The sequence below is a fragment of the Zootoca vivipara genome, chromosome 6 (assembly GCF_963506605.1).
Source record: "Zootoca vivipara chromosome 6, rZooViv1.1, whole genome shotgun sequence".
Lineage (NCBI taxonomy): Eukaryota > Metazoa > Chordata > Lepidosauria > Squamata > Lacertidae > Zootoca > Zootoca vivipara.
The window spans coordinates 17,090,424-17,117,243 of record NC_083281.1 but is presented as its reverse complement, the minus strand read 5'-3'; the positions used below and the strand labels follow the sequence as shown (position 1 = coordinate 17,117,243).

The window sequence follows — 26,820 nt, the reverse complement described above, 5'->3', positions numbered from 1 at the left end:
CTCCAGTACGTGGCTTTTGACCTTTGTCGTCCTTATTTACATCTACAGGCCACATTTCATTTACTATTTATTAAATTTGCGAGTTGCTTTACCTTGTCCAGGGCAATCGAAAGCAACTTACAGACAGTAAACCCCAAGCAAATACATTAAAAGCAAGAGGAATGAGAAAGGCATTGTCATTATCACTACTGCGAGAGCTGGCCATTTATTCCTCCTGGCGGCTTAACGGCCTTCCCGCCGAAGAGACCTGCTGCGCTCGGAAGCTTTCCCCTGTACTGCTTCCATCCTGCACTCTGCGCATGCTCCTGCTCGATCCTGGGGGGAGGTGGTGGCAGTGGCTCCTCCCCCTCCGCCTTCCTATTGGCCGCGCCAGCTGCGGACGTGGAGAAGCCGCCTCTCGCCCCGGCCGGGGCAGCCGCGCATGCGCGCCGAGCCCAGCCGGGCATCCTCCTGCCGCGCAGGCGCCTTGACGGCTTCGCCGCGGCTCGGGAGCCACCCGGGGCGCGCATGCGCACACGGCCGAAGGCGGCAACGGCGGCGCTGCTGCTCGTCCTCGGTCTCGCGGCCCTGCAGCCTCGTCTCGCCGGGCTCCGCCTCGCTTCGCGCTTGCGCGCACCGCCCCGGCCGCCTCCGCCCCTCCTCCTCCTTCCTGCATGCGTGGGCCCGGCGGGGGGCGGGGTTTCCGGGAGCGCGGGCGCCGTCGGGCCTGACGCGGCGGCGGCGAGGATGAGGATGGCGGCGCTGAGGGGGCGCCGGTAGCGACGGCGGAGCCAGGTAGGCCGCGCCCCCCCGTCCCCTGCCCTCAGTGGTATCGCCCGGAGAGACGCAGGCGCGCGCGCGGGGCACTGTGGGAGGCGAGGGAGGGGGAGCGCGGGGGCAAAACTATCGGGCGGGGGGGGGGACGCTGGGAAACGGAGGGAGGGAAGTGGGAGCGAACCATGGGTGCGGGGGGAGCAGAGGCGGCCGCGGGCGGGGCCTGCGCGGAAGGCCGAGCGGGGCGGGGGGAGGAGGGGCAGGCAGCGCGCCGCTCCCCCAACACACGGCCTCTCTCTGTCTGCTCTGCCCGCCCTTAGGCCCTGGGAGGCAGGCTTGCTCGCGGAATCGCAGGGTGGGACGGGATCCCCAGGGGTCATCTAGCCCAACAGCGCTCCTCGGCAACCGTGCGTTCGTCACGACCAAGCATCCCCGGCAGGCGGCCACCACGCCTAGAATCGCAGAATCGGAGGAGAAGAGCTGGGAGGGGTCCCCAGGGGTCATCTAGTCGTAGCCTATGCTACGCGGCCATCACAACCGAAACATCCCTTGCAGATGGCCCCTGCGCCCCCTGGAATCGCAGAATTAGAAGGGTAGAGCTGGGAGGGGTTCCCCAGGGGTCGTCTAGCCCAACCCCCTGCAGTGCAGGAGTGACAGCTAAAGAATCCCCGATGGAGGCTTGTACATGCAGCCTGGTCCCGCGTCCTTTCCTCCTCCACCCACTATGCTCAATTGGGTGCCACCTCCAGAGGGAGTCTGTTCCACTATCTCGCTGCCTCTGGGCCAGGTCTCCAGATGCCAGCCAAGGAGGCCGCTTTGCTACCACCCCTCACCACCACACAGCTGCTTATGGGATGGTATTGCAGCAGTTCTGGCTGCTTGGCGCTGCCCTGCTTCAGGCGAGCCACTGAGGACACAAATTGCACTACAAGGGGGTTGGACTGGATGACCCTTGGAGATCCCCTCAACTCTAGAGCTCTGTGGAATTGCCTTCCTAAGGGTGCTGCCAGGAACTGCTGCCACCTGAATGGCAACCTAGGGCCTGTTTGGTCTCCACTCCAGGCACCAAACTTTTTCTTTGGGTGGGCAGTGCTGGGTAGGCTATCTTGACACCTTTGCTTGCTCCTTATGGGCAGTGCTACTGGCTTCCTACTATTCTTCCAAACTGCTCATGCATATGTGGAGAACGTATCCCATTTCTTCCTTCCGATGCTCCCTCATGGCTAGTTGATGATAAAAAGGGAGCCATAGGCTAGGCAGATGCTCCTGGTCACACCCAGCAAGGTAGCAGCTCCAGTCAGTATTGCATAGTGGTTAGAGCTGGGCTAGGACCTGTGAGTCCAGGGATCAGGTCCCCATTTAGACATAAAACTCACTGGGTGTGACCTTGGGCCTGTCTCTTAGCCTAACCTACCTCACAGGGTGGTTGTGGGGATAGAACAGGGAGGGAGAGAGCCATGTAGGGCACCTTGAGCTCTTTGGGGGAAAGGTGAGATAGAAATGCAGCCTTGCGGAGGAGAAAGAGGATGAGGAATGGTGTGCGTCTATATGTACATGTGTTTACGTACTGGTGGTGATCCCACCCAATGCTCTCTTAAGCACACCTGTATGATGCCAGGAGATGCCTAGCAGTGTGCCCAGAGTTGGTCCTCCTTGCCAGAAGCTGCATTTGGGTTGCCCTTGTGGGAAGGCTGCATCTCAGAGCTGCAATCTAGCACCAAGGTGTGAGGAGCTTGGAGTTTTGTTTTGAGGGGGCCTTGCTTTTGAAACCATCCCCTGTGTTTGGGGGAATCCACAGGGGCTGCTGTCGCTGGATGTCAGCTGACGTGCTAACCGCTGGGTCGCTGGCCTTGTTTTGGGGCTTTCTCTGACACATCACCCACATTCGCTGCCCTTTTCAGTCTGGTTTCTTTGGTCTGTTGGCCTTTGGATGTTGTTGATCTTGGGCCACAGCGCACACGGTTATGACTCATGCTGGTTCCCTTCTGTTTCGTTGGTTGTATTTGAAAGCACACGCAGAGAGAAAGTTGCCTCTTCCCAGCATCTGGACACTAGGCTGCCCTTACTAGTGTGTTTGTAGGACAGTCCTGAGAAACCAGCACTCTTTGGCACAAGACATGGCGAGGCACTAGAGCAGCAGACCTTGGGGGTTGTTTTGGGGGACCGAGGCATGCTAATCCTGCCAGTTCCAGACTTTGGGTGCCTGCCAGCCTTCCCGGCGAGGTATTGTCCCCTTAGCTGAAGACTAGGCTTGTTAGCTCACAGCACACGGGAATAACGTTAGGCTTTTGCCTGTTACATAGGGGAGAGGGTTTGCCTGCCTCGTGGAGGTCGGGAGCAGATGAGTCACAGCTGGGGCCTTGGCTCTTTCAGAGCACATTTTCTGCACTTGGGCAGGCAGCAAGCTTCCAGCACGGTTACCAGCCCCCCCCTCGTCCTCTGCTACCTGTTTCAGTCCACCTTGCAGTGACACCTGAGTGTCGGGGGTTTCAGGGCTGGTGTGGGTTCACCTGTGCATAGAAGCCCCCTGCCTTCTGCTCCTTGGGCTTCATTCCCTTCACCTGGATCTCTCGGTTGTGGGGGGTTTGCACGAAGGAGCGGGGTGTTCTTATGAAGGCCCCAGCAGGCCACTAAAAATAACTCAGAGTCGCTGCTTGACATTTAGGAAATGTGCCGACTGGCGGGCAGGCTTGTTGCTCCCGGACGGTGCGCTCACTTCCTCCTGCACTGCCTGCCCTTGGAATGTCTGCGCTGGGATGTAGCAATGGCCGGACTTGAAATTCTACTCTCAGGAAGAGAGATCTTGAAGAGTGGAGCATCCGCTGGAAACATGAACGGTGGGAGGACAGGGTCCTGGTGGAATGTGCCATGGCTTTCCTTTCTGTAATAAATATATATATTGCGAAGAAGCTGGATATGTTTGATGGAGAGTAAATAAATTGTGTATTACACAGCCACAGGATTTGGGAAACGGAGGAAGATTCCACAAGAGTGGTTCAATCTGGATGGGTCATTGGTGTGTAGGCTTTGCAGAGGAACAGCATGCATGGGGGGGAAGGAGGAGTCAGCTGCTTCTGTCTTCCCCCAGAGCCCTCCTGGTAGATTGAGGCAATAGCTTTGCCCCTTGGTGGTGTCCGAGGTTCGGGGTCTTGGGCCATGACTCTTGTTCCTCCAGCTCTTGCCCCCAGACTGCCTTGGAGGCACTTGAACCCATTTTGTAAATTTGGGTAAGAAGGAGCTGCAAAGTTCTCGTGGCCTGAAAGAAGTAAATCTGCTCTGCTTTAAGCCTTGAGCTGGTCAGTGCACCAAAAATACAAAAGCTTTGAAAGAATGAAAAGCATTCAAATGCAAAAGCTCAGATGCAAACTGTTGCCATCACAGGTTTGGGGGCTCCTCCTAACCTTCCCTGTGCCTGTTTGTCAAATGCTTTCCCCACCTGTTTGTTGTTAATCGTAGCAGCTCACAAGTTCATGTTGACTGTGAAAAGTGCAGTTTCCTTTCCTAAACATCTTCATGTCCCCTCAGCAGGTTAAGCAATTAACTTCTAAGAATAGAGGGGTGTCTGTCTGAAGGCTGGGCATTCTGCTTCCACCCAGAGAAGCTGCCCTGGCTTGGCTCTCAGCATTTCCCCTCTGGATCTCTGTTATGGTCTTTGCTCAGCATCCTTGTGAAAAGAGCAAATTACTTGCATAGCGCAAGACCAAAAGGAGCCCTTCCTCTTCCTTCCATCACCTACCTTCCTGGTGGTTGCTCTAAAGGCCAGAGATCCTGAGGCAGTCCATACTCTGGAGAAGCTCCTCCACAGAACTTGCCTTCTCCCTTTCTCTCTCACCCTCTGGCTTTTCCCCACCCCTGAGGATCATCTCATCCAACCCCCTACAATGTAGGAATATGCAGCTGTCCCATATGGGGATTGAACCTGCATTATTAATTTGCTACCTGCCTGCTTTCAAATCATATTTTTTTGATGGCGACAGCAAGGAATTGACCATTATAATTGTTTGCTTTTTTAATGTAGTACTATGGGCTGCATGAAATGCTATTCCTCCTCAGAGTAGACCCACTGTGATTAATGAACATGGTTAATGGAGGTTCATTAATTTCAAAGGGCCTACTCGGAGTAGGACTAGCATTGGCTACCACCCTGCATGTTATAGATCAGGCATGTCCAATAGGTCGGTCGATCTACCTGCCGATCGCAGGTGTGTCCCTGGTGTCGATCGTGGTAATAAGTAAAGTGAAAGTGATTGCCTAGGTGTTCCTTATCCATCCCCCCAAAAAGCTCAACGACTTTGGTCAGTCATTTCCTTAGGTAGATCACAGCCAATTTTTCTATAATGGGAGTAGATCGCAGTCTCTTGGGAGTTGGACGTACCTGTTATGGATTGCCAAAACTCCTTATACGGCTTTAATCCCAGCTGTTACAAAGGTTTTACAACAGGGCGGGGGGGGGAGGCATCTGTTGGCTTTCCAGATATGGACTCCATCTCCCATTGGCTTCAGCCACCATGGCCAATGGTCAGGAATGATGGGAGTTGTAGTCAATCAACACCTCTGTCCCTCTCAGACTGCTGGGTCCCCTCTTCCCTTAACTCCAATCAATACCTTTCCTTTCCCTTCCCTCTCTATCACACTCCGTGTGTTTTTCCTCTTCCTGGGGACCAGCCCCCCTCTTCCTCCCCCCTCCTGTTCCACAGGGTCACATCCTGGAGTGCGTAAACAACTCTGGTGCTGCAGTATCTGAGTCACACATGCTCTGCAAGTCAACAAGTCTCTCTTCTCTCCCCCACCTCCCTCCCTGTGGGGTGAGCATTGCTGCTCTTGTGTGTTCAACCAGGGAGAGGAATTAGAATTAGCTGCCCTTCCCCTCTCTGCACCACCAGCAGCAGCAGCAGCTGTGGCTTGGTGGCCTGGGATGGGGAAGCAGTCCAACAGCCTATGTGGTAGGGAACAGGTGTACAAAATGGGGGGGGGAGGAAAGAGACCGGACACGCTGTCTGAGGGGTGTGCTCATGTGTGTGCACCTCTCAAGGGAATCATAGAATCTTAGAGTTGGAAGGAACCCCAAGGGTCTTCTGGTCCAACCCCCTGCAATGCAGGAATCCCAGCTAAAGCATCCATGGCAGGTGGCCATCCAACTTCTGCTTTAAAACCTCCAAGGAAGGAGAGTCCATCACCTCTTGTGGGGGTCTGTTCCACTGCTGAACAGCTCTTAGTGTCAGAAAGTTTCCCCCGAAATGTTTAGTCAGAATCTCCTTTCTTGTAACTTGAAGCCATTGGTTCGAATCCTACCCTCCAGAGCAGGAGAAAACAAGCTTGCTCCATCTTCCATGTGACAACCCTTAAGATATTTGAAGATGGCTCTCATATCTCCTCTCAGTCTCCTCTTTTCCAGGCTAAACATACCCAGCTCCTTCAACCGTTCCTCATCAGGCTTGGTTTCCTGACCCTTGATCATCTTGGTCGCCCTTCTCTGCACACATTCCAGCTTGTCAACATCTTTCTTAAATTGTGTTACCCTTAATTGGACACAATATTCCAAGTGTGGTCTGACTAAGGCAGAAGAGAGTGGGACTATTACTTTCCTTGATTTGGACACTAGACTTCTGTTGGTGCAGCCTAGAATAGCATGAGCATCTTTTGCTGCTGCATCACACTGTTGACTCATGTTTAGCTTGTGGTCCACCAAGACCCCTAGATCCTTTTCACATGCACTGCTAGTAAGCCAGATGTCCCCCATCTTTTATTTGTGCATCTGGTTCTTCCTGCTTGAGAATAATTGAGAATCATTTTGTTAGCTTGCGTCCAGTTCTCCAATCTGTTAAGGTCATTTTGATTCTGTCTTCTGCAGAATTAGCCAGCCCTCCCAGTTTGGTGTCATCTTCAAATTTGATGAACACCCCCTCAATTCCTTCATCCAGTCATTTATAAAGATGTCAAACAACAACGGGCCTAGGACAGAACCCTGTGACACCCCACTAAATGCCCACAGACTGACTGATGAACTATCTGTTCTAGGACCTCCCCTGGTATCAATGTCAAGCTCACCGGTCAGTAGTTACCTGGGTCTTCCTTTCCCCACTTTTTGAACATGGGGACAGCATTTGCCCACCTCCAGTCTATAGGGACCTCACCCATTCTCCATGAATTCTCAAAGGTAATAGACAAAGGCTCTGAAATTACAGGTGAGGGGTGGTGGTTATTTTCTTGCAACCTCTGCTTGGGCAGGCGTCCCTCTGGAAAGTAGTAGGAGTTACAAGATTGTTTTTGCTTTTTTATAGAACACCTCTGGCTGGGGGGGGGGGGGATTCCAGAAGCAACATTGGGTCCTGGGATAGGGCTGGCAGTCCCTGGGCCCCTGACCTAGACCACCACACTGCTCCCCTCCCCGCCGTGGCTTCCTGGTGACACCAGGAGCCTCACTCGGTCATGAGATCTTCCAGGCCGCAGAGTCCCTCCTGCTTCCATTTCTCCAGGCTGGAGCCTTGCAGGACCCCATGTTCTCTGCCTTGCCCCTTCTGCTGGAGGAGCTGGGTGAATCAGGCCAGCAAGGACTCGTTCCTGGAGAGCTGGACCTGAGTTCTCTTACTCAGAGAGAAGCAGAAGCAGGTGCATCTCAGAACATCAACTTGGCTTTTACCCCTTCCATCCATTCCTGGGGGGGGGGTCATGTTTAAAAGCAGCAGCAACAAGCCCAGACCACTCTTTTCATTGCTTAAAACTTGCATTTCTTAATTTCACCAGCTGCCCTTTCTGCACAGAGGAAGGGTATCTTTGCCACCCACGGCCCAGGTCGGTTTTGGGTTTACAGACCAGACTCTGCATCTTGCTGCCCATCTCCCTTCTCAGCTAAAGGTCCCGGCCACTGGGCTCCGACGGCTGGGACTGTGACAGGGGCAGTCTCACCTTTGCTGCCTAAGCCGTAGCAACCTGTAGGCTGGACTACTGCAATGCTTTATATGTAGGGCTGCCTTTGAAGAAGATTCAGGAAACTGCAGCTGGTGCAGAATTTGGCAGCCGGACAGTCTGCACATACAATGCCAACTCTGGCTTGACTGCACCAGCTGCCAGTTAGTTTCCAGGCTCAATTTGAAGTGGTGGTTGTGACCTATAAAGTCCCTCAAGGACCGACCCAGGCCCTGTGATCATCACCTGAGGCCCTTCTTCATGTGCCTCCTCCATGGGAGGTTCAGAGGGTGGCAACATGAGAACAAGCCTTTTTGGTGGTGTCCTCCACTTGCGAGATGCTGTCCCTGGGGACCAGCCGCCATCTTCATCTGTTTCCAGGTACCAAGCAAAGACGTGGCTCTTTACCTGGACGTTTGGCCCTCAATTTGAAGGGTGGCATTTAGTGTCCTCATTTACTGGCGTGGGATCTGTACGTCCCACCTTTTCCCTGTCAAGCTGTGTTCTGGCTTAGTTGATCTTGCTTTGATTGCAAGGAGCTGTGGGCCACTTTCTGAGAAAAGTGTCTAGCAAATGTGAAAAGGCGCCATTGCCTTTTTCCTGTTAAAAGGTGTTTTGTGGGGCCAGGGAGTAGCCATGCAAAATATAGGGCTTTTATTCAGGTGCTTTTGAGTGGCGCTTCTCAGTCAAAGATACAGGAAGTCTGCATGTCGGCCTCTTAGACCAGGGGCCCCCATCCGCATTTGCAGGCCTCTGCAATTTTCAAGAGTCTTCTGGGCTCCTTTCCACCTGCTCTCCCTTTTCTTCCCTGGGTAATCCCTTTGCCCCACAGTTCCACAGTTCCCAAAGGTGGGTTTCTGGCTCCTGTTGTTGCCCTTCAGAGGCCACCTTTGTTCCCCACCCATCTCCTCCAGCTGCCTGGGGAGCAGGGTGGAGGGGGGTGGGCAAGAGGTCTGGCTCTCCCCATTGAGCTCTGCAGTGCTCTGCCCTTTTGCCCAAATCTCTGTGCCAGCCTCCAGGAGTGGAGCCACTGTGTCTGGATCTGGCTCCCTGCGGGGAGGGGGGGGCATTTTCACTCTTACGTAAATGACTCCCAAGGCCTGTCGCAACCCCACCACCATTGCTGTCAGCCTCGGCCTCTGGAGCAACACAGAAGGCTGCCAGAGCTTTGCACAAGCACCTTCCTGGCTGCGGAGGGGGACCTCTCACTCGGTGTCAACACACAAAAGCCAGGCTGGCCTCCTTTCACCCAGTGGGCAACCTCCATGCTCTCGCCTGGCCTCAGCTGAGCTGCGTTTGGGCAGTGGGGCTCAGAGTGGTCCTGCTTCTGCCGAGTCTCATGAGCCCCACCCTGGAAATGAGGCTTGCCTCCCTCCAGGAGGTCCGGCAGGGCCAGAGCTACAAGGTCCTCGTTGGTGGTCTCTGGCAGTTCCAGGTGGCTCACTTCTTTGGTGGGCGTGCAGGAAGCTCCTTGCTGGGCAGGCTAAAGTCCAGCACTGTGTCCTTTGCATGACTGTGAGGAGGCACGGAGAGGGAGCTGACCTTGGGTGATCCCCAGCGGGTCTGGTGGGGGCCAAGGGGGCCCGTCCTGTTGCACAACCCTGGAACTGGGACTCGGGGTGCTCAATTTCTTCCTGCCCATCGTAAACCCTGCCTGCAATGAGCTGGCTGGTGAAGTGGGGGCGAGGGGGAGGCACCAAGCCAGCCTTCTTCCCAGTGTGCCAGGATTCTCCGTCTGGGGATTTTTGTGGCATCGAGTGAGCCTTTAAACAGGTGTTTCCACCTGTCCGCTCCCCACCCCCGATTCTGAAACGGTAGAGGCCCAGGAGGACTGTGCTGGCTGGGGCAGTTCAACCCTCACCTGTTATCTGTGACCCGCCAAGGGGGAAGCGGATTCCTTACCTCCTCAGTCTCCAGCTCGTGGACAGTTGGGGTGGGTGGGTGGCAGGGGGACCTGGGGGAGCGGGGGGAGGCTTTGTTATACAGCAAACCACTCTGCTCACTTGGGCTCCCACCTTCAGAATGTTGCCCAAGGATCAATGAGCTGCTCCTTGGGAAAGAGCAGGGTAATGAAAGGGCCCCCCTCCACAGTCCTAGCACCCCCCTGCACATTTGTTCAGTGCCCCATTCCCAACTTGCCAGAGGGACAGCCCTTTCCCTGCTTCTCTGGCGGCATCTTTGGGCTAGTCTTTGAACCCCCCCTCCCTCTTTAATCCCATCAGGTGCCTGGGATTAATCTTTCTCTAGCTGTTTGTTTTTGTGGTTGGCCAGGGCTGCTCTCCCGTCTGAGCATGTGCAGTTGTGGCAGCTCCTAAGGGCCTCTTATCTGCTGCTGGAGGTGCCTGTTATCAGAGCAAGGCGCTGGGGCAGATAAGGCCAAGGGGAAGTTGCCAGCAGGTGTAAGCATCATGGCGGGGACAGGGAGACCTGGGCCAAGGGACCCCCATTGGCCTTGACTTCTAATACCTCCCTAACAGGGGTGGGTGGGTCGGGGAGTCCCTCAGTCATCCCAGCCTTCCCCTTCCTCTGTGTCCCATGTTGAGAGCTGCTGGATAGGCTTTCCTGGGCCCTGGAGGTGACAGTATCTGGCTTTGCAGAGCAGCTCAGTTCCCTGTGGAAGACACCCTCCGTTGGGGAGACCCGCCTTGCCCTGGGCTGGGCCAGTGGCTTATCCCTGGGGATTTGGGCCTTCCCGATGCTGGTGAGGCCCTCTGCTTCCACAGGGAGGCAGGGTTGGCACCCGCTGTGACTCTTGAGGGATCCACCTTGTTTGGGGAAGAAGGTTTTTCAGTGTGGTGCTGGGGACAGTGAGGGGGTGGGTGGGATGGAGGCCCTATAACTCGGTGGGAGAGGAATTCTTCACTACCTCCAGAGGTTGATGAGCCTGGGACCCACACTGCCATTGTTCTGTTCTCTTTCCTGCAGGTCACCAGTCCACCCGCAGCTCAGTGGGCAGAATCTAGTCCCTGTGAGCTCAACACGGCCACGTCAACATGAATGAGGTGTCGGTCGTCAAGGAGGGCTGGTTGCACAAGAGAGGTGAGCAATGTACACACACACACACACCTGAGATTTGACAGAAGGAGGGGGATGAGAGGTTCTTGCTTTCCTGGAAGTGGGGGTCCTGCCCTGGAGGTTGTTGCACCAGGCTCTGGGTGGGACAGAGTCCTGTTCTGTCTGGAGGCTTCAGTAGGGAGCCTGTCTCTTAAGGCACCTAAGTTGTTGGGTGTCTGTTGCACCTCTGAATGAAGTCTATGTTGGCTTCCTTTTGCTGTTGGTTTCTGGACAGAGCTTAGCCTCCCTCTGTGTCCCTGAGGGGCCTGATGCTGCTGCCGCTGCCCCTTCCTCTATGTTATCTCTGCATTCTTAGATCTAAGTGCAGGTGCCCCCTGGTCAGATTTGCTGCCGGACTGGCTCATGGAGAGAAGAATGCCCCTCATGGCTGCCTCACGGCTTGAGCTTCTGGGTTGGAGGAGCATCAGAGCCCAAGCTCCTGGGAAGCGTGCAAGGCTGCGCAGTGTGGGCCCCCTTGGATTCCTGTGCACAGTTGTAGTGCAAAAGAGGGGAAGCAGAACAGTCCTGGGGCTGGAGCAGCTCGCCCTAGGGGCTTTTTAGTTTAGGGGAAGGGCAAGTATTGGGGGACGTGAGAGAGGTGCACAGAATTGCGTGTGAAGAAAGTGGGCAGAGAAGTTTTTCTCTTCCTCTCATAATGCTAGTTCTGAGCTCATCCAGTGAAGCCGAATGTTTGGCAGATTCAGGACAGACGAAAGGAAGTCCTTTTCCATACAGCAAGTAGTTAAACTGTGGAACTCCCTCCCACAGGAGGCAGCGATGCCCACCAATGCGAATGGCTTTAAAAGAGGAGGAGACAGATTTGTGGAGGAGGACAAGGCTATAGCAGCATCTGCTGGCTGTGTGCCGCCTCCAGCATTGCAGGGCGCTTGCTCCAGTGGATGGGAATCTAGAGTGGGGAGAGTCCTGCTCATGACTCCCCAGTGGGGCAGCTGGCTGGCCACTGGGAGAAAAGAGCACTGGACTAGATGGGCCATTGGCCTCATCCAGCCCGCTTGTCTTACGTTCTTGGGGTGCAGGAGTCCTGACTCCTTTGCACGTGGTTAGACATTGCCTGCCTGACCCTTTCTGGCTGCAATTATCTGGCTCTTTGGAGGGCAGCATGGAGGTGGCCAGCATGGGCTTGGCGAGGAGGCACCCATGGGGGACACAAGAGCAGAAGCTCCCTCCTTGTCCCTAGATGCCCTGCAGTCTATGCGCAAATGAATGAATTGATTTATTTCCAGAATCCCGCTCTGTGCAGTTTTCTTCTGCTCTCCGCACTTGGTGTTGTGCTTGGTGCCCTGGACACCTTGGCTTTTGCTAGTCAACACTTGTGGAAAACATGGGGGGGGAGCGGACTGTGAAATCGGGGGTGAGCAATGTGTGAGCATGTTTATTGCCAGAGCCATGACTTTCAGCACAAGCCTCTTGCTCCTGAAATCCCTCTTTGTCCCCCCACTGCAAGTCCCCTCCTCCCCCCTGCTCCCTCCATGGCAGTCTCAGCTGTCCCCTGAGCTGCTCCCCCCCCCAATAGGGCTGTGGCTCCAGCAAATTCCTCATCCTGCTCCTGCAGACAAATATAGATAGCAGCTGGTGGCAGCAGCCAGGTCTGCCCAGAGGCTATTTTGGTCCCTGGAGCCAGAGGAGCGGGTGGAGGAGGGTGCCTGGCCCTGCTGAGGGAAGCCCCCCTGTGCTGCCACTGGGCCCTGCTGAGGAGTGAAGGTGCCCTCGCAGCCTTGGCTTCTGCAGGCCAAAGGGAGAGTCTGGCCCCGGGAGAGGCAAGGGCTGAACCACCTCTCAGAATGGCTCTTGCCAGAAGCCATAGAATTGTAGAGTTGGAAGAGACCACAAGGGCCATCCAGTCCAACCCCCTGCCGAGCAGGAAACACCATCAAGGCATTCTTGACATATGCCTGTCAAGCCTCTGCTTAAAGACCTCCAAAGAAGGAGACTCCACCACACTTCTTGGCAGCAAATTCCACTGCCGAACAGCTCTTACTGTCAGGAAGTTCTTCCTAATGTTTAAAAGCCAAAAAGGGGTCTGGCTCTAGAGATGTGCTGGGGGGGGGGAGCCCACCTCATCCCTGAGCTCTGGAAATCCTCCCCAACCCTTCAAAGCGGCCTGCAGGTGTTTTTCCAGGTGTGTCTTTAAGGAGTACAGTTAATCTATGGAACTCGCTCCCACAGGAGCTGGTAATGGCTGCCAACCTGAATTGGACAGATTCCTGGAGAAAGAGAATGCTGGGCTTCATGGGGCTCCTTTGTCCTCATCCCGCAGGCTGCTCATGTTCTTATGACAGGGGTGCAGAGCCCTGCTCCAGGTGCCCTGAGGAAGCGCACGAGGGCTGGGCTTGGCCTGCTCAGCTTCTCTTGGCAGAGCAAGAGTCACTTGCCAGCCTTGGAGGGGAATCTGCTGCCAGGCGCGTCAATGCTGTTGGGCTGCAGGGCCTTTTCAAAGGCAGCCTCCTGGCAGGCACTCTGCACATGCCTCTCGGCCCCTCATGCGTCACCCTTCTGCTTCCCAGGGGAATACATCAAAACATGGAGGCCCAGGTACTTCCTCCTGAAAAGTGATGGGTCTTTCATTGGGTACAAGGAGAAGCCGGAGACGTCAGACCACAGCCTGCCCCCTTTGAATGACTTTTCTGTGGCAGGTACGTCCTCCCCACCTACCCACCTAGCCCTGCCTTCCTGGCCTATATCGGCAAGGACTGCGAGGCTCCCTTGGACCTCCAGGCGGACTGCAGTTAGAACGCAGCAAAACACCAAACCTCTCCCTTTCCTCTCACGATGCTGTGCTGGGGAGGGGATCATTCCCACGTTTGTACATGTGTTTTTGAGAGAGGGGGGCAAGTAGATGAATCTGCTACTCCTCTTCTGTGTCCTTGGAGAAGGCCCAAAGCCCCCTCTTCCTCCTCTTCCAGAATGCCAGCTGATGAAAGTTGAGCGGCCCCGCCCCAACACCTTCATCATCCGCTGCTTGCAGTGGACAACTGTCATCGAAAGGACGTTCCACGTCGACTCCCCTGACGAGCGGTGGGTCTGGCTTTGGAGTGGGGTGCCTGATCCCACCCCACCCTGCTCTCTGGGCTCCTGGGGCAGCTCTGCTCAGCCACCCCGGTTCCACCAGAGGTGGGGGCCCTTGCTTGCACCCAGCCTCTGGCTGCTGGAAGGGCTTTGTCCCCGGGCACTGGGACTCTCCCAGCCAGGGACTGGCGCTCACTCGCTGCCTTTGTGCCTGGGTGGCTTGAGTGCCCTGACTTCCCTGTGCTGCCCGCAGGGAGGAGTGGATCCGAGCCATCCAGATGGTCGCCAACAGCTTGAAGAACCAGGAGCCGGAAGAGGACAGGATGGACTACAAGTGTGGCTCTCCCAGCGACAGCACAGGCGCTGAGGAGATGGAGGTGGCTGTGACCAAGACCCGGGCCAAGGCGGTAAGGAGTGGGTGGGGAGGGGGCTACCTTCCGCTCTGGCTCAGCGGAGCACAAGGACAAAGGGGCGGTTTCCCCCTGGCTTCGCCAGTCTTTGCCATGCTGCGTTTATCCACAGACATGGACTCAAAATCTTCACGCTTTTCAAATGGTGAAGGTGCCTAGTTCCCCCCAGGTGGCTGATAATGGCCACATATGATCAGCAATCCTGTGTTTTTTCCCTTTAAGAATAAATAATATTAAAAAAATAAATAAATTCTAAACAATAAGAACAAGAAGCGTCCTCGTTCCAAAACAGGAACTGTAAAACACAAAAACTGGAATTCATGTAGGAGAAGCACATACAATAGCCGATTTGGTGTAAAGCCAATAAAACATATGGAACTATGAAAAAATAGGACAAAATAACCAAACTACATATAATATATATACCAAATCACGATACACGTAAAAAGAATGAAACAAAACGGAAATACAGTGCGCTATTTTAAACTAGAGGATGCTTTGAGATGGACTGGAGTAATAAAAGGAATTCAGCTTTAATTCTGAATATTCATATAACAATGGCACCACCTATTGATAGAAGAGATGCTGTTGTTTTTCCACAGGTGAGCCTAGTTCGCCAAAGAAGTGGGTATGGGGGTGATTAGGAAAGTTATGTCAGCCATGCAATAAGAAGATTGCCATGTACGTTTGTACACATGAAACCTATGAGGTCAACCCAAGTTGTAATGAAACTCTCTCTCTCGATTTGCCCTCGTGCAAGTCTCAAAATGTTCAGACCTTCTAAACTGCGAAGGTCCTGGTTTCAACCCAGCCTTGTGTTTTTCCTTGTTAAAAGACCATGAATGACTTTGACTACCTGAAGCTCCTTGGGAAGGGGACTTTTGGGAAGGTCATCCTTGTGCGGGAAAAGGCCACGGGACGCTACTATGCCATGAAGATCCTGCGCAAGGAAGTCATCATTGCCAAGGTACGGGGCCAAGCGGGGGAGGCAGGCTGCGAAGTGACTTTGACGTGGGGGGCGGAGACACGTCCCGGGTTGTGGGGAGGCAGGATTTGCATCCAGGCAAATAGCAGGCCACGAGTCCATCCTCAGAGGTCCAGGTGGAGAGAGAGAGAGAGAGAGAGAGAGAGAGAGAGAGAGAGAGAGGCGGAAATGAATAAATGGTCATTGTGGGAATCATTAGAGATACACCAATCCCCCCAACACACTTCCAAAGAGGGAGGTCTCTGTGCAGCCCCACAAAGAGGAGCAGTGCTGGGTGGGGGTGTTGCTTTGGTTCCCTCTGGGAATGATGATGATACATTTATTTATACCCAACCCATTTGGCTGGGTTTCCCCAGCCTCTCTGGGCGGCTCTCAACAACACTAAAAACAGAATAAAACATCAAACATTAAAAACCTCCCTAAAAAGGGCTGCCTTCAGATGTCTTCTAAAAGTCAGATAGTTGTTTATTTCTTTGACATCTGATGGGAGGGTGTTCCACAGGGCGGGTGCCACCACCGAGAAGGCCCTCTGCCTGGTTCCCTGTAACCTCACTTCTCGCAGGGAGGGAACTGCCAGAAGGCCCTCGGAGCTGCACCTCAGTGTCCAGGCTGGATGATGGGGGTGGAGACGCTCCTTTAGGTATACTGGGTCACGGCCGTTTAGGGCTTTAAAGGTCAGCATTGGCAACGTCATCAAAAGTTGGTGCTGGAGGGTGCTGGGCTTACCTAAAACCTGCTCATGTCATAATGGGCCTGTTTTGGGTGACGATGCTTTCCTCCCTGTCTTTCGAAGGACGAGGTGGCCCACACCGTCACAGAGAGCAGAGTCCTGCAGAACACAAGGCATCCCTTCCTCACGGTATGTATGCATTCGGGAACTTGTGGGATGGAATGGGCGCCAGGCGTCCTCTGATGCCCTGCGAGATTCTGTGTCTGTGCGAGTGGCTGCTTGTGGGGCCAGAGGGGAGAAAGAATGGAGACTTGGTTCCTCGTATGATAGACCACTGAAGAAGCTCTGCATTGGAAGTGTCAGGCAGGAGCAAGACTTTGGGGTCATAGCCGAGAGCTCAAGACGTCGACCCAGTGCGTGGTGGCTGTGAAAACAACAAATTCCATGCTAGGGATCTTTAGGAAAGGGATTGAAAATAATAGTGCCTATGTCACAATGACATTGCTATACAGATCTATGGAGGCAGTGAGGGCACCAACCTAGACGGCTTGAAAAGAGTAGGAGACAATTTATGGAGGAGAGGGCTTCTTCTCATGGCTCCTAGCCAGGGTGGCTCTGTTCTGCTTCCACGGTTGGAGTCAGCGATGCTTCTGAATCCCAGTTACTGGAAACTGCGGGACAGGAGAGTGTTGCTCTTGTGTTCGAATCCTGCTTGTGGGCTTCCCACTGGAGCATCTGCTTGACCATGGCAGGAACTCGAGACTGTCCCCCTCCCCCAGCAAGGCATAGCTCTCCCCCTTGCATGCATTTATCTTGCAGGATTTCAACCAGCTGGTTGTCACCTGTGTACGGTTAAAATTGCACACAAGTTAGAAGTGCCTAAGCTGTGATGGTCCCGTATTCCCTTCTCCGTGTTGGGAGGCACACAAACAAGACCTGTCAGCAGCAGCAGCTGCCTGGGAAGGCTCAGTGAGAGGGGCTGGGTGCTTGCTGCTGCTTCTCCTGCGCCTAAAGTTTAATAATAATAATAATAATAATAATAATAATAATAATAATAATGGGAGGCTGTTGACGCACCTTTTCTCTCCGCGGTGACTCTGTGAACTCCCTTTTCCAGGCGCTGAAGTACGCCTTCCAGACCAACGACCGCCTCTGCTTCGTCATGGAGTATGCCAACGGAGGGGAGGTCAGTGTCTGCTTGAGGTGGGGTGGGGGGAAGAGGGACACAATCCCACTCTGACAGGAGCCACGTGGCCGAGCACAGTTGCACCCGTGGCCCTGGGGTCCCCAGAGAATCGCCGTTGTCGGCTGCCGCCCTTCAATCTTCCTGCTGCTCACCTTCCGGGTGTCCCTTTTCCCCTCCCCATCCAGCTGTTTTTCCACCTTTCGAGGGAGCGAGTCTTCACCGAGGACCGTGCTCGTTTCTACGGGGCTGAAATTGTTTCCGCTTTGGAGTACCTGCACTCCCGGGACGTCGTCTATCGTGACATCAAGGTAACCCCAAGCGGAAAACCTGGTCTGGCCTCAGCACAAGGAGCTCAAGTGGGAAGCAGATCCTGCCTCCTTACGGACAGAAGTGGGAGCTCTCTAGGGCTCCCTTTTCCACAAGAGGTTTTGCCTTTGCCCACAGCATTGAGCTGGGTAGGGAGGGAAGGTTCTTCAGGAGGAGGAGTCACAAAGCGGGACATGCTACTTTTATAGCTAAAAGTCTCTCTGCAGAGTTATCAGTTCCTGCTTTTTTATCCCACCTTTTTCTCCAAGGAGCTCATGGCTCTCCTCCTCATTTAATCCTCACAACAACAAGCCTGTGAGGTAGGTCCGGCTGAGAGAAGATAGGGACTGGCCCAAGGGTCACCCAGTGAGCTTCATGGCCAGGTGGGGATTTGAACTCTGATCTCCCCAATCCGAGTCCAGCATTAAGAGTCTCAAATGCCCTCGAAGCAGAATGCAATAAAATAATTAGAATGCCAGAAGAACGAATTTGGGAAAGAGCACCAGCAGGCCTGCATGCAAAACCCTTCTCCTGGTGTGGGGATTGTAGAACTGTAGAATTGGAAGGGACCCTGAGGGTCCTCTAGTCCAACCCAATTCAATGCAGGAATCTCAACTAAAGCATCCAAGGCAGTTGGCCACCCAAGCTCTGCTTAAAAACCTCCAGGGAAGGACTGAGGGCTTTCCACTTTTCCACGGGGAAGGAGCCAGCAGGTGGGCTTTCTGAGCAAGGCAATCCCAGACTCAAGGCCACTGTAGCCCCTGGCCTCCACCAGTGGGCAAGCGGGATTATGCCCTCCTTGCAGACATCCTGGGCCCTTCAAGTGGTATACAGTAATGGAGCAGCCCTTTGAAGGCCTGGAGTCACACTGGAGCCAGGGCAGCACAGCACAAAGACTCTGTCTACACAGCCTGGGCCACGCCAAGAGTCCAGATAGGATGTGACCAGGCCAGTTGTGAGCTTAGCCACATCTACTTTAGAATCATAGAGTTGGGGCACCTAGTCCAACCCCATGCAGTTCAGGAATCTTCTGCCGTACGATTGCAGCAGCTCCAGACCCAGGTGGGGACGTTGGCTCCCTGGTTTTTGGGTCAGCCTACAGGGATAAGGAATGAAATGCATGATTTCTCCTGCTGGCTGCCCTCTGCCCTTGGGGTCCAGCGCATCTGCTGCTGCTTCTTCTGGCTGTTCCCAGTGTGTCATTCCCGCCGCCCACCTCCTGGGGACCCATCTGAGCAGGATCTTTCCCTCCCCGCCTCACCCCTGACTCGCCTTTGCGCCTCTTGCAGCTGGAGAACCTGATGCTGGACAAGGACGGGCACATAAAGATCACGGACTTTGGGCTGTGCAAGGAGGGCATCAGTGACGGCGCCACCATGAAGACCTTCTGCGGGACGCCGGAGTACTTGGCCCCTGAGGTATCAGGGAGGCTCTTGCCTGGGCAAGGCCAACGGCCCAAACGGCCGGGGAAACCGAGGGCTGAGATGATGGGGTGGGTGGGTGGCTGGCCTCTCCCCTGCTTGCGGTAGCTGTTGCTGCCCCCTTCGTGGCTGCCAAGGAAGGGCCACCTAGATGAACCTGGCCCGCTCCCCTCCACATCCTGGCTGAGCCGCCCCTGTTTTTCTCCCCCCCCCCCCAGGTGCTGGAGGATAATGACTACGGGCGTGCCGTGGACTGGTGGGGACTGGGTGTGGTCATGTACGAGATGGTGTGTGGGCGCCTGCCATTCTACAACCAAGACCACGAGCGCCTCTTTGAGCTCATCCTCATGGAGGAGATCCGCTTCCCTCGCACGCTTAGCCCCGAGGCCAAGGCCCTGCTGGGCGGGCTGCTCAAGAAGGACCCCAAGCAGAGGTGGGCTTTTTGTTGTGTGTGTGTGTGTGGAAGAGGCTGCCTGGCCAGGGCATGGGGGGGGCAGCTTTCATGCTGCCATGAGGTCAACGTGGCAGAGCAGAATTTAGCACAGGGATAACTCAAGCAGAGTTGGTTAGTTTCGTCGTTGGGATTACCGAAATGGCCTCAGCATCTCCACTCCCATCGTTCAGCCTGGACACTGAGGTCCAGCTCCAAGAGTCTTCTGGCATTTCTCTCAATGTGAGAAGCAATGTTACAGGGCCTGGTTCAGTAGTGGCACCCGCTCTGTGCAACGCCCTCCTATCAGATGTCAAGAAAATAAACAATTATTTGACTTTTAGAAGACATCTGAAGGCAGCATTGTACAGGAAAACGTTTTAAGGTTTAATGGTTTGTTATGTTTTTATATAAATACTAGCTGACCCGGCCACGCGTTGCTGTGGTTCTATCCTGTGATCCCCCCACCCACCCTGTCACGATCCATGACGTATCCTGCCCCTCCTCCCTCCACCCCGGCTCATCCATGTGTTTCCTTAGGATACCCTTCCCTCTGTTGTCCCTGGGGAGTGTTGGCCCCTCCCCCCTGTATCTCCATACCTTGGCCCCTACCCTCGAAAAGGAACTGTTAGGTTCTGGGTTCTATTTCCCAGCATGCACTTTTGTCTGAACCCTCTGTTGTTCCTGGGGAGTGTTGGCCCCTACCCCTGGTATCTTCCTACATTGGCCCCCATCCTTGGAGAAGGAGCTGTCAGTTTCTGGGTTCCATTTCCCAGTATTTACTTTTGTCTGAGCCCTCTGTTGTCCCCTCCCCCCTGTATCTCCATACATTGGCCCCTGCGCACGCATCGTTAACATTTCTATATATTTAGATTAAGGATCGGGGGTGATGATGTGCCCTGGGACCCAGAGAACTACTTAAAGAATCCCAACCCGGGGAGGGGGGGTCAAATAGCGAAGCCCCATAGCCCCGTAGCAACAGACAGGCCCAGACAGAAGGAGGGGGGGTCATATGGGGCACTTGGCGCGGGCCTCCGAATCTAAAGGGGGCCTCGGTCAGCATATTCACAATCAGTAAAATTTTAAAAAGTAACAAAAGGGTTAAAAGCAGGGCCACATTATCTACCTGGCCTGGGCCCTGTAAGGGCCTGGCAACAGAAGGCGCGTTCTGAAGTACCCGAGTTGTTCAGTTCCATAAAAAAACCCAGGAAGTGGCAAGGGGAAGGTAGGGAATTGTAAATGGGGTGGGGGGTGGCCACTGCAAATATCTGGGGACTTAAACTGAATGGTTGTTGTTTTTTAAAAAAAAGACACAGAGGCTTACAATCAGTGGTTTCTCCTAAAATAAGACATACCCATAAAATAAGACATATTTATTTTTGTCTTGTGGATTTTTGGGGGGTAGTGGTGCTAAATTGTAAAGTAAAAACCCCTTGCAGTGTAGGGGCCTATCAAAGGCCGTGCTGCGGCCTGTGGCAACCCCCCCCCCCCCCCCCCGCAGGCCCTGACCTCCACTTGGCAATGTTGGTTTTTTGGTGGGTGTTTTTTTGGGTGGGGGTAGTGTTGCTAAATGGTAAAGTAAAACCCCTTGCCGTGCAGGGGCCTACATAAATCAAAGGCCGTGCTGCGGCTTGTGGCAACCCCCCCCCCGGCAGGCCCCGACCTCCACTTGGCAATGTTGGTTTTTTGGTGGGTTTTTTTGGGGGGTGGTAGTGGTGCTAAATGGTAAAGTAAAAACCCTTTCCCGTGCCCCAAGTGCGTTGCTGTGGGTCCCCCCCCCCTGGGCCTGTCAGGGGCCTAAAACAAAGGCCTAGATAATGGCCGCCTTGGTGTGTTTCAGTTGCTTGGTTGATGATGATGTCATTTGGTTTGTGGGTGTGGCTTAGATTTCACAGGAAGGGAGGGGGTGTACTGTGGGAGTAATTCCACTTGAGGGCGCTGTTTGAGTTGGTGGAAAACCATGTCTGTACCTGCGCAGGTGTGCGATTTGAGGGATTTTTGCCCCCAACAACGCGCGGGGAGTGGCCTGGATCGTTGTGTCAAAATTTCAGGACGATCGGTTAAGCGGTTACGGAGAAAAGTGGAACCTGGATTTTCACGATTTTTACATTTTTATATATATAGATTTTGGAAGCCGCCCGGAGTGGCTTGGGTGTAAATATTATTAATATTGTCATTGTTATCATCATCATCATCATCATCAATTTTTATTGTGGCCTCTTTGTAAGTTGCCCTGGAAGCCTTCCCCAGGAGGGATATGGAGAAGCACAATGAACCCCAAATTCCACTTCCCAGGCTTGTGGGGCAGTGCACATCAAGTGAAATAAACTGTGGTTTTGGCTGCATAGTTCTTTTGTGACAAGTGAGGAGGGTCTGACTGGGGTGCTGTTTTGGGGGGGAGGCGCTATACTCTGGGAGAAAGGAGGCTTGGAAAGAGTGCAGGCCAACCTGATTCTTAGCAGATGCTTTGGACGACAAAGCCCACCAATATCCTGCAGCCGTCTGCCCAGGGGGCTGATGGGAGTTGCAGTCCAAAGCATCCAGTGGGCACTTAGCTGGCACAGAATATTGCCAAGGCTGTGGAGCAGTGAGAGAAAGCTGTCCCCCCACTGCCCCTCTTGCAGGGGGCTGTCATTGGCTGACACCCAGGTACAGGGACTCCCTCTGGAAATCTCGCCCCCCCCCAGCTACTGTGGTTACAGGACCCCTTTGTTGTGCCCACAGGTTGGGGGGCGGCCCCAACGACGCCCGGGAGGTGATGGAGCACCGCTTCTTTGCCGCCATCAACTGGCAGGACGTGGTTCAGAAAATGGTAAGGAGAGAGAGCCAGGAGGTGGCAGCACAGGGGGTGCCTGTGAAGACACAGTAGTCATTCCCCTGACCCCCAGCTGCTCAGGTTGTGTGGGGAGGGGAGCCTCCTCAGCTGCCCCTCAAGCTGCCTGGGGTCAGAGGGGGGGTCAGGGTGACGCCAGGACCACAAAGCGAGCTTGGCCCTCTTTTTCTCCCCAGCTCATCCCGCCCTTCAAGCCCCAGGTGACGTCTGAGATTGACACCCGGTACTTTGATGACGAGTTCACAGCGCAGTCCATCACCATCACCCCTCCTGACCGATGTGAGTGACAGAATCCTGGGGGCCCCAGGGCTCATCTAGTCCAACTGGCTGCCGTGGGCTGAGGGTCACATTCCCCCTTTTGCAATGCTGGGGGGGGGGCGGAGTTGTTGCTTTGAATCCGCTTGTGCCCCAGGTGATGAACAGCTATCTGCCTCCTTTGACCAGAGTCTCCCCTCCTCTGCCCCCTTTCTTGCCCCGCAGATGACACCTTGGACTCACTAGAGGCCGACCAGCGGACCCACTTCCCCCAGTTCTCCTACTCGGCCAGCATCCGGGAATAGGGGGACAGCGGCCCTCCCCCTACGGTGCCCCTGCCAGAGCGACGGCAGGGCTTGCAGGACGCCAGGACTCTCTGCAGGGGGAGAGTGCCCCAACCGGGGGAGGGGGGGCAAACCGCCTCCCCCACCAGGCAGCAGCAACAGCAAGGGGGGCCCTGCTCCCCTGCCAGGAATCCGCTTGGACCACGGGAGCCACCGCTGCCTCTCCCCCCACCTGCTGTCGAGTTTTCAGCGCAGATGGACTTGGGGGAGGCTTTCCTCGACTTTCAAGGATCTGCGCCCTGCCCTGACGGGGGAGCTGCTTTCGGATTTTTGCTTGGAAAGCCCCCTGGGCAGGAGAAAATGTATCTCACCCCACCCCACCCTGCCAGGACGTTGGTGAAGCCAGGTGTGGGGGGGGTGTCACTGGAGGAAGAGATACAGAAGAGCCTGGGGAACTCCCAGAGGGCAAAGTGACCCAGAGCGTGTGCTGCAGAGACATGTTTTCTCTGAGGGGGAGCTGTACCCCCCCTTTGCCGGATGGCCAGGAACCCCTCTCCAAACGCTGCGGGGGGAGGCGTGAATACTGGGCCCATCAAGCCAGGCTTTGCGCAGTGGAGACAAACTGGGTCACCAACAGTTCCAACTAGTAGTGGGGGTTTTTTTGGGGGGGGAGATTGGGGGCACACCTGTCTGAGCTTTGGAAAGCAGCTGTGCAGAGTTCCTGGGTGCTCCCCGCTCGCTTCTTCTGGGGCTTCTTGGGATGTGTTGGGGGGTGCCACTGCGCCTTGGGCAGCCTTCAGGGGAGGGCAAGGTGGGCTCACACCCCTGATGCCACCCCCTCCCCTTCCACACACACCCCCAGCCTGGTCATCGTCCTGTGGGGCAAGGAGTGCATCGTGGTGCCCTCCATCACTGGAACATGGCTGGGTGGGGGCAGCCAAAGGAAGCCCAGCCTCCTCAGAGGGACATGGCGTCCCCGCGGTTTCCCTCCCTGGCCTCCTGGTTGGCGGAGCTTCCCTTGCTGCGCCTCAACGCTGGTGGTGTGGCTTGTGCAGTTGCTGCTACCTCTTTGACTGCGGGTAAAGCGTTGACCTGCCTGGAGCCCTGGAGAGTGAAGGAGGGATCAGGCCCTGGGCGATTACTAGCTCCTCCAGCCCCCAGCAAGCCTCTCCCCCGTCTTTCTCATGGCTGGTCCAGGGGCAGCTTGGCCTTCCACGCTTGTCCTGGCACACCTGTTAGTGCTCTCCCTTCCTCCTTCCCTCCCTCCCAACAGGCTTGTGGGCTAAAGCAGCCCAGCGGTAGCACTGCAGTTTGGGCATGAGAGCCTGCGGTCCCGGGTGTTTTCTTGTGCGGAGGGATCTCTCATCCCCCTCCCCAAGCGGCTTCGTTTGGGGTTACCTGGGCAAGATCTCTCCATCTCCCTTCCTTAAGTCTGCTACCTTGTTCTCAGCGGGGCAGAGGTCGGGTGGCAGACGTTTGCCTGCTCCGGCAGTGCCCGCCTGGAGAGCAGAAGCCCAGGCTCCTTTGCCAAGACCACCACTGCCTTGGCCTAGGAGAGGACACCCCCCCCCCCCGTGGGGATGCATGGAGTGATGGGGATGTTTGCTTCCGGGCAAGGGGAGGTCTTGGTGACCCCTGGGCAAAGGGCCCCTGGACTGGCTGGTGCCTGCGTCTGTGTGCATCAGGTTGTGCTTCTTCAAGTCGGCTTCTCCCTCGGCTGGGGCAAGGCTTCTCCCTACGCCCCCCCCCCAAGTACCGCAGAATATTCAGGGAGGGGAAAGTGGTCAGTGTGAAAGACTGGGTGGCCCCACCTCCCTCACTGATGCCAAGCCCACTGCACCCCTTACTATAATGAGCTTTTTAGGGGGGATTCTATACCCCCCCAAATGTGTTTTCGGTTTTGCAGGAGATGGGTGAGGCAGTTGCCCCTTACAGCCCCTCCGAGGTGCTTTTGGTTTATTTGGCTGCCGTAAGGCGGGAATGTTGAGAACCCTTTGCTTATCCCTTTCTGGAAATGCAAGGAACAGAGTGGAGGCATCCCTGTGCCCGGGGGGGGGGTCGAGAGAGCAGCCCAAAGGGCATTGTGGGGGGAGAATCTGCAGAGAAGGGGGCTCAAAAAGAGGGCAGTGTTTCCAGGAGCCAGTCTGGGGCTGGGGGGGCTTGTGAGGGGGGGCCCTGGGAGGCAGGAGCTGAATGGTCCCTTGCCCCCCCCCCAATGGCCTGACCTGACCTCTTTTGGTGCAGCATCTTTTGAAAGAGCTGGGGGACTTTTGGGGAGAATGAGACTGCTCCCGTTGTGCTTTCGGGGCCACTGTAGACCAAGGCCAACTGGGTTTAGGGGGCTTGGCCGGTTAAGAGGGAGCCTGCCCAGACCGCCATTGCAAAGCCCCCTCTTGACCTTGCGGCAACCTTGGCAACTTCCCAGCATCCAGCAAGCGGCTTCCAAAGAGTGCTGTGTTGCCCCTGGGCTCCATGCAGGTCAAGCTCTCCGGTGGCCGTGCTTAGGCTTGCCCCAGCTGTCCCACAGCAGCTCAGCGCCCTCCAGCCCAGGTGGGCAGCTGCGGAGTCCCAGCCTGGGCAGGGGGAGGTCTCCCAACACAGGTGGGCTGAGCTGCTTTTGCTGTGCCAGGACGGGGGTCCACAAGGAGCATGCAGCCTGCCGGTTTATTGCCCACGGTGTTGGGGTGTGGGGGCAGCCCTCACCCTTCCTCTACCACAGCAGAGGTGCCTTTCTGGGGTCAAGCCCCAGTTCTCCGAGCCTTAACCTCTCCCTGCTCCCTTCTTCAACGGGAAACATTCCTGGGGGGGCTTTTGGCCCAAGGTCCTGGCGATCTTGGCCGGGACCCCCATCATTACCTCATGCCTGCCGCGGGGGCAATGTGCAGAGGGGAGGGGGCTGCCTTTCCATCGGTGGGTGAGGGGGGTCCCAGCCTGCTTCCCACCTCCTCTTGTATATGGTTGAATGTAAACTCATCTGGCCATTCCCTCGCGCAAAAGGTGGGTGGCTCTGGGGGAGGGACACCCCCCTGGCAGCACTTCTCATCCTTTCTACCTGGGCTAAGGCCAGCCACGCCCTCCCCCAAAATGTGACTTTTGCTGCCTTTAGTTTCTGTGGGCCTGGCGCAGAGGGGAGGGCAGAGCCTCAGCCTGCACTGGGCTCAGCGGCCATCAGCCTCTCTGAAGAGCCTTGGGGGCCTGGCCCCTTCCCACCCTGGCCCCCCTTTCCATTCCTCACCTGCAGCGGGTGCAAATCTTCACCACCCAGCACTGGGAAGGGAACTGGGTCCCCCTGCTGGGTTGACAGGCAGCAGGCTGCCTGAGCTCACAACTGTGGGGGGGGGGTGGGCGTCTGTGGGCCCCTGCAGTGGCTCCCCAGGGGGCCCCTGCCCTGCTGCTGTGCCCTCCCTGCCTTGGGAAGCCCAGCTTGCTGGCGCCACGTGGGCACAAGCTGGAAGAGGCTTGGCGCTCTGAATCGTTGGGCGGGGGGGGTGGCGGCGGCAATGGTAATGCCTCCCCACAAGCATGGAGGGGGGTTGGGTGGGGGGCTGCTGAGCCCTTCTGCCCCCTTTGGCCTCCTCTGCGCCACCCCCCCCCCTCCACTCGGCCTTTCATTTCAATGCAGGCCTTTGACACTCTTCTGACTCCAAAGCGCCGGCAGCCTTAGAAACCTCCATTTAGGTGCTTAAAGGTTTTATATGACTTCAGAAGCTTTTCCCACTCGAGGAAACCATATTTGGATTGCGACTACAACCTTACAGGACTTTTCCGATCCCATGCGATGTATGTTCTACAGAATTCAGGGGGGTCCTGGATATTTGGGGGGGGGGGCGTTACACACACACTCTTTGACGAGGGGGGTTAATAAAGGGGTTTTTTCCACTTAGTTTCCGTAGTTGTGATAGTTGAGGTTTATTAACTTAATACTGACCCTCTTCAGCGGCTTTAGTTGGGACCTCCTCCCTTCCGCTGCTGTGCTGTGGTTTTCTCTGCGATTTCTCTCTCCAGCGCTGGAAGGCGACTGTGATGGCACTTCTCTTCGCCCGGAGGGGAGGGGGGGCAGGCTCTGGCTCCCCACCCACCCACCCCGAGCTCACCCATTCAGTTTGTAAAATAAGTTCCGCTTGAGAGGCAAGTCCTCCCGAGCATCTTTTGTGGGGAAGCGTGGCTGAGGCGTGCCAGGCGAGAGGGGCCTTCCCTGGGCGTCTCCGCGGGGCCTCCCTGCTTCTCTCCTTCCCTCTGCTGCCCTTGGATTTGTACGGTACGAGCAATAAAAGGTTTTGTTTTTCTTTCTAGGGTGTGT

At 55.5% G+C, this 26,820-nt stretch overlaps 1 protein-coding gene across 1 annotated transcript; it reads left to right on the top strand.

Annotated features, from left to right (window-relative positions):
- The first annotated feature begins 528 nt into the window (after positions 1-528).
- Positions 529-26,810, top strand: AKT2 (AKT serine/threonine kinase 2). Its single transcript, XM_035119506.2, has 14 exons — positions 529-774; positions 10,585-10,698; positions 13,239-13,367; positions 13,638-13,749; positions 13,994-14,147; positions 14,986-15,117; positions 15,929-15,994; positions 16,923-16,991; positions 17,177-17,299; positions 18,587-18,715; positions 18,937-19,151; positions 21,873-21,960; positions 22,158-22,260; positions 22,462-26,810. Exons 2-14 carry the CDS (start codon positions 10,653-10,655, stop codon positions 22,539-22,541), a joined length of 1,446 nt encoding a protein of 481 aa, XP_034975397.1. The 5' UTR covers positions 529-774; positions 10,585-10,652; the 3' UTR covers positions 22,542-26,810.
- Positions 26,811-26,820: the final 10 nt, after the last annotated feature.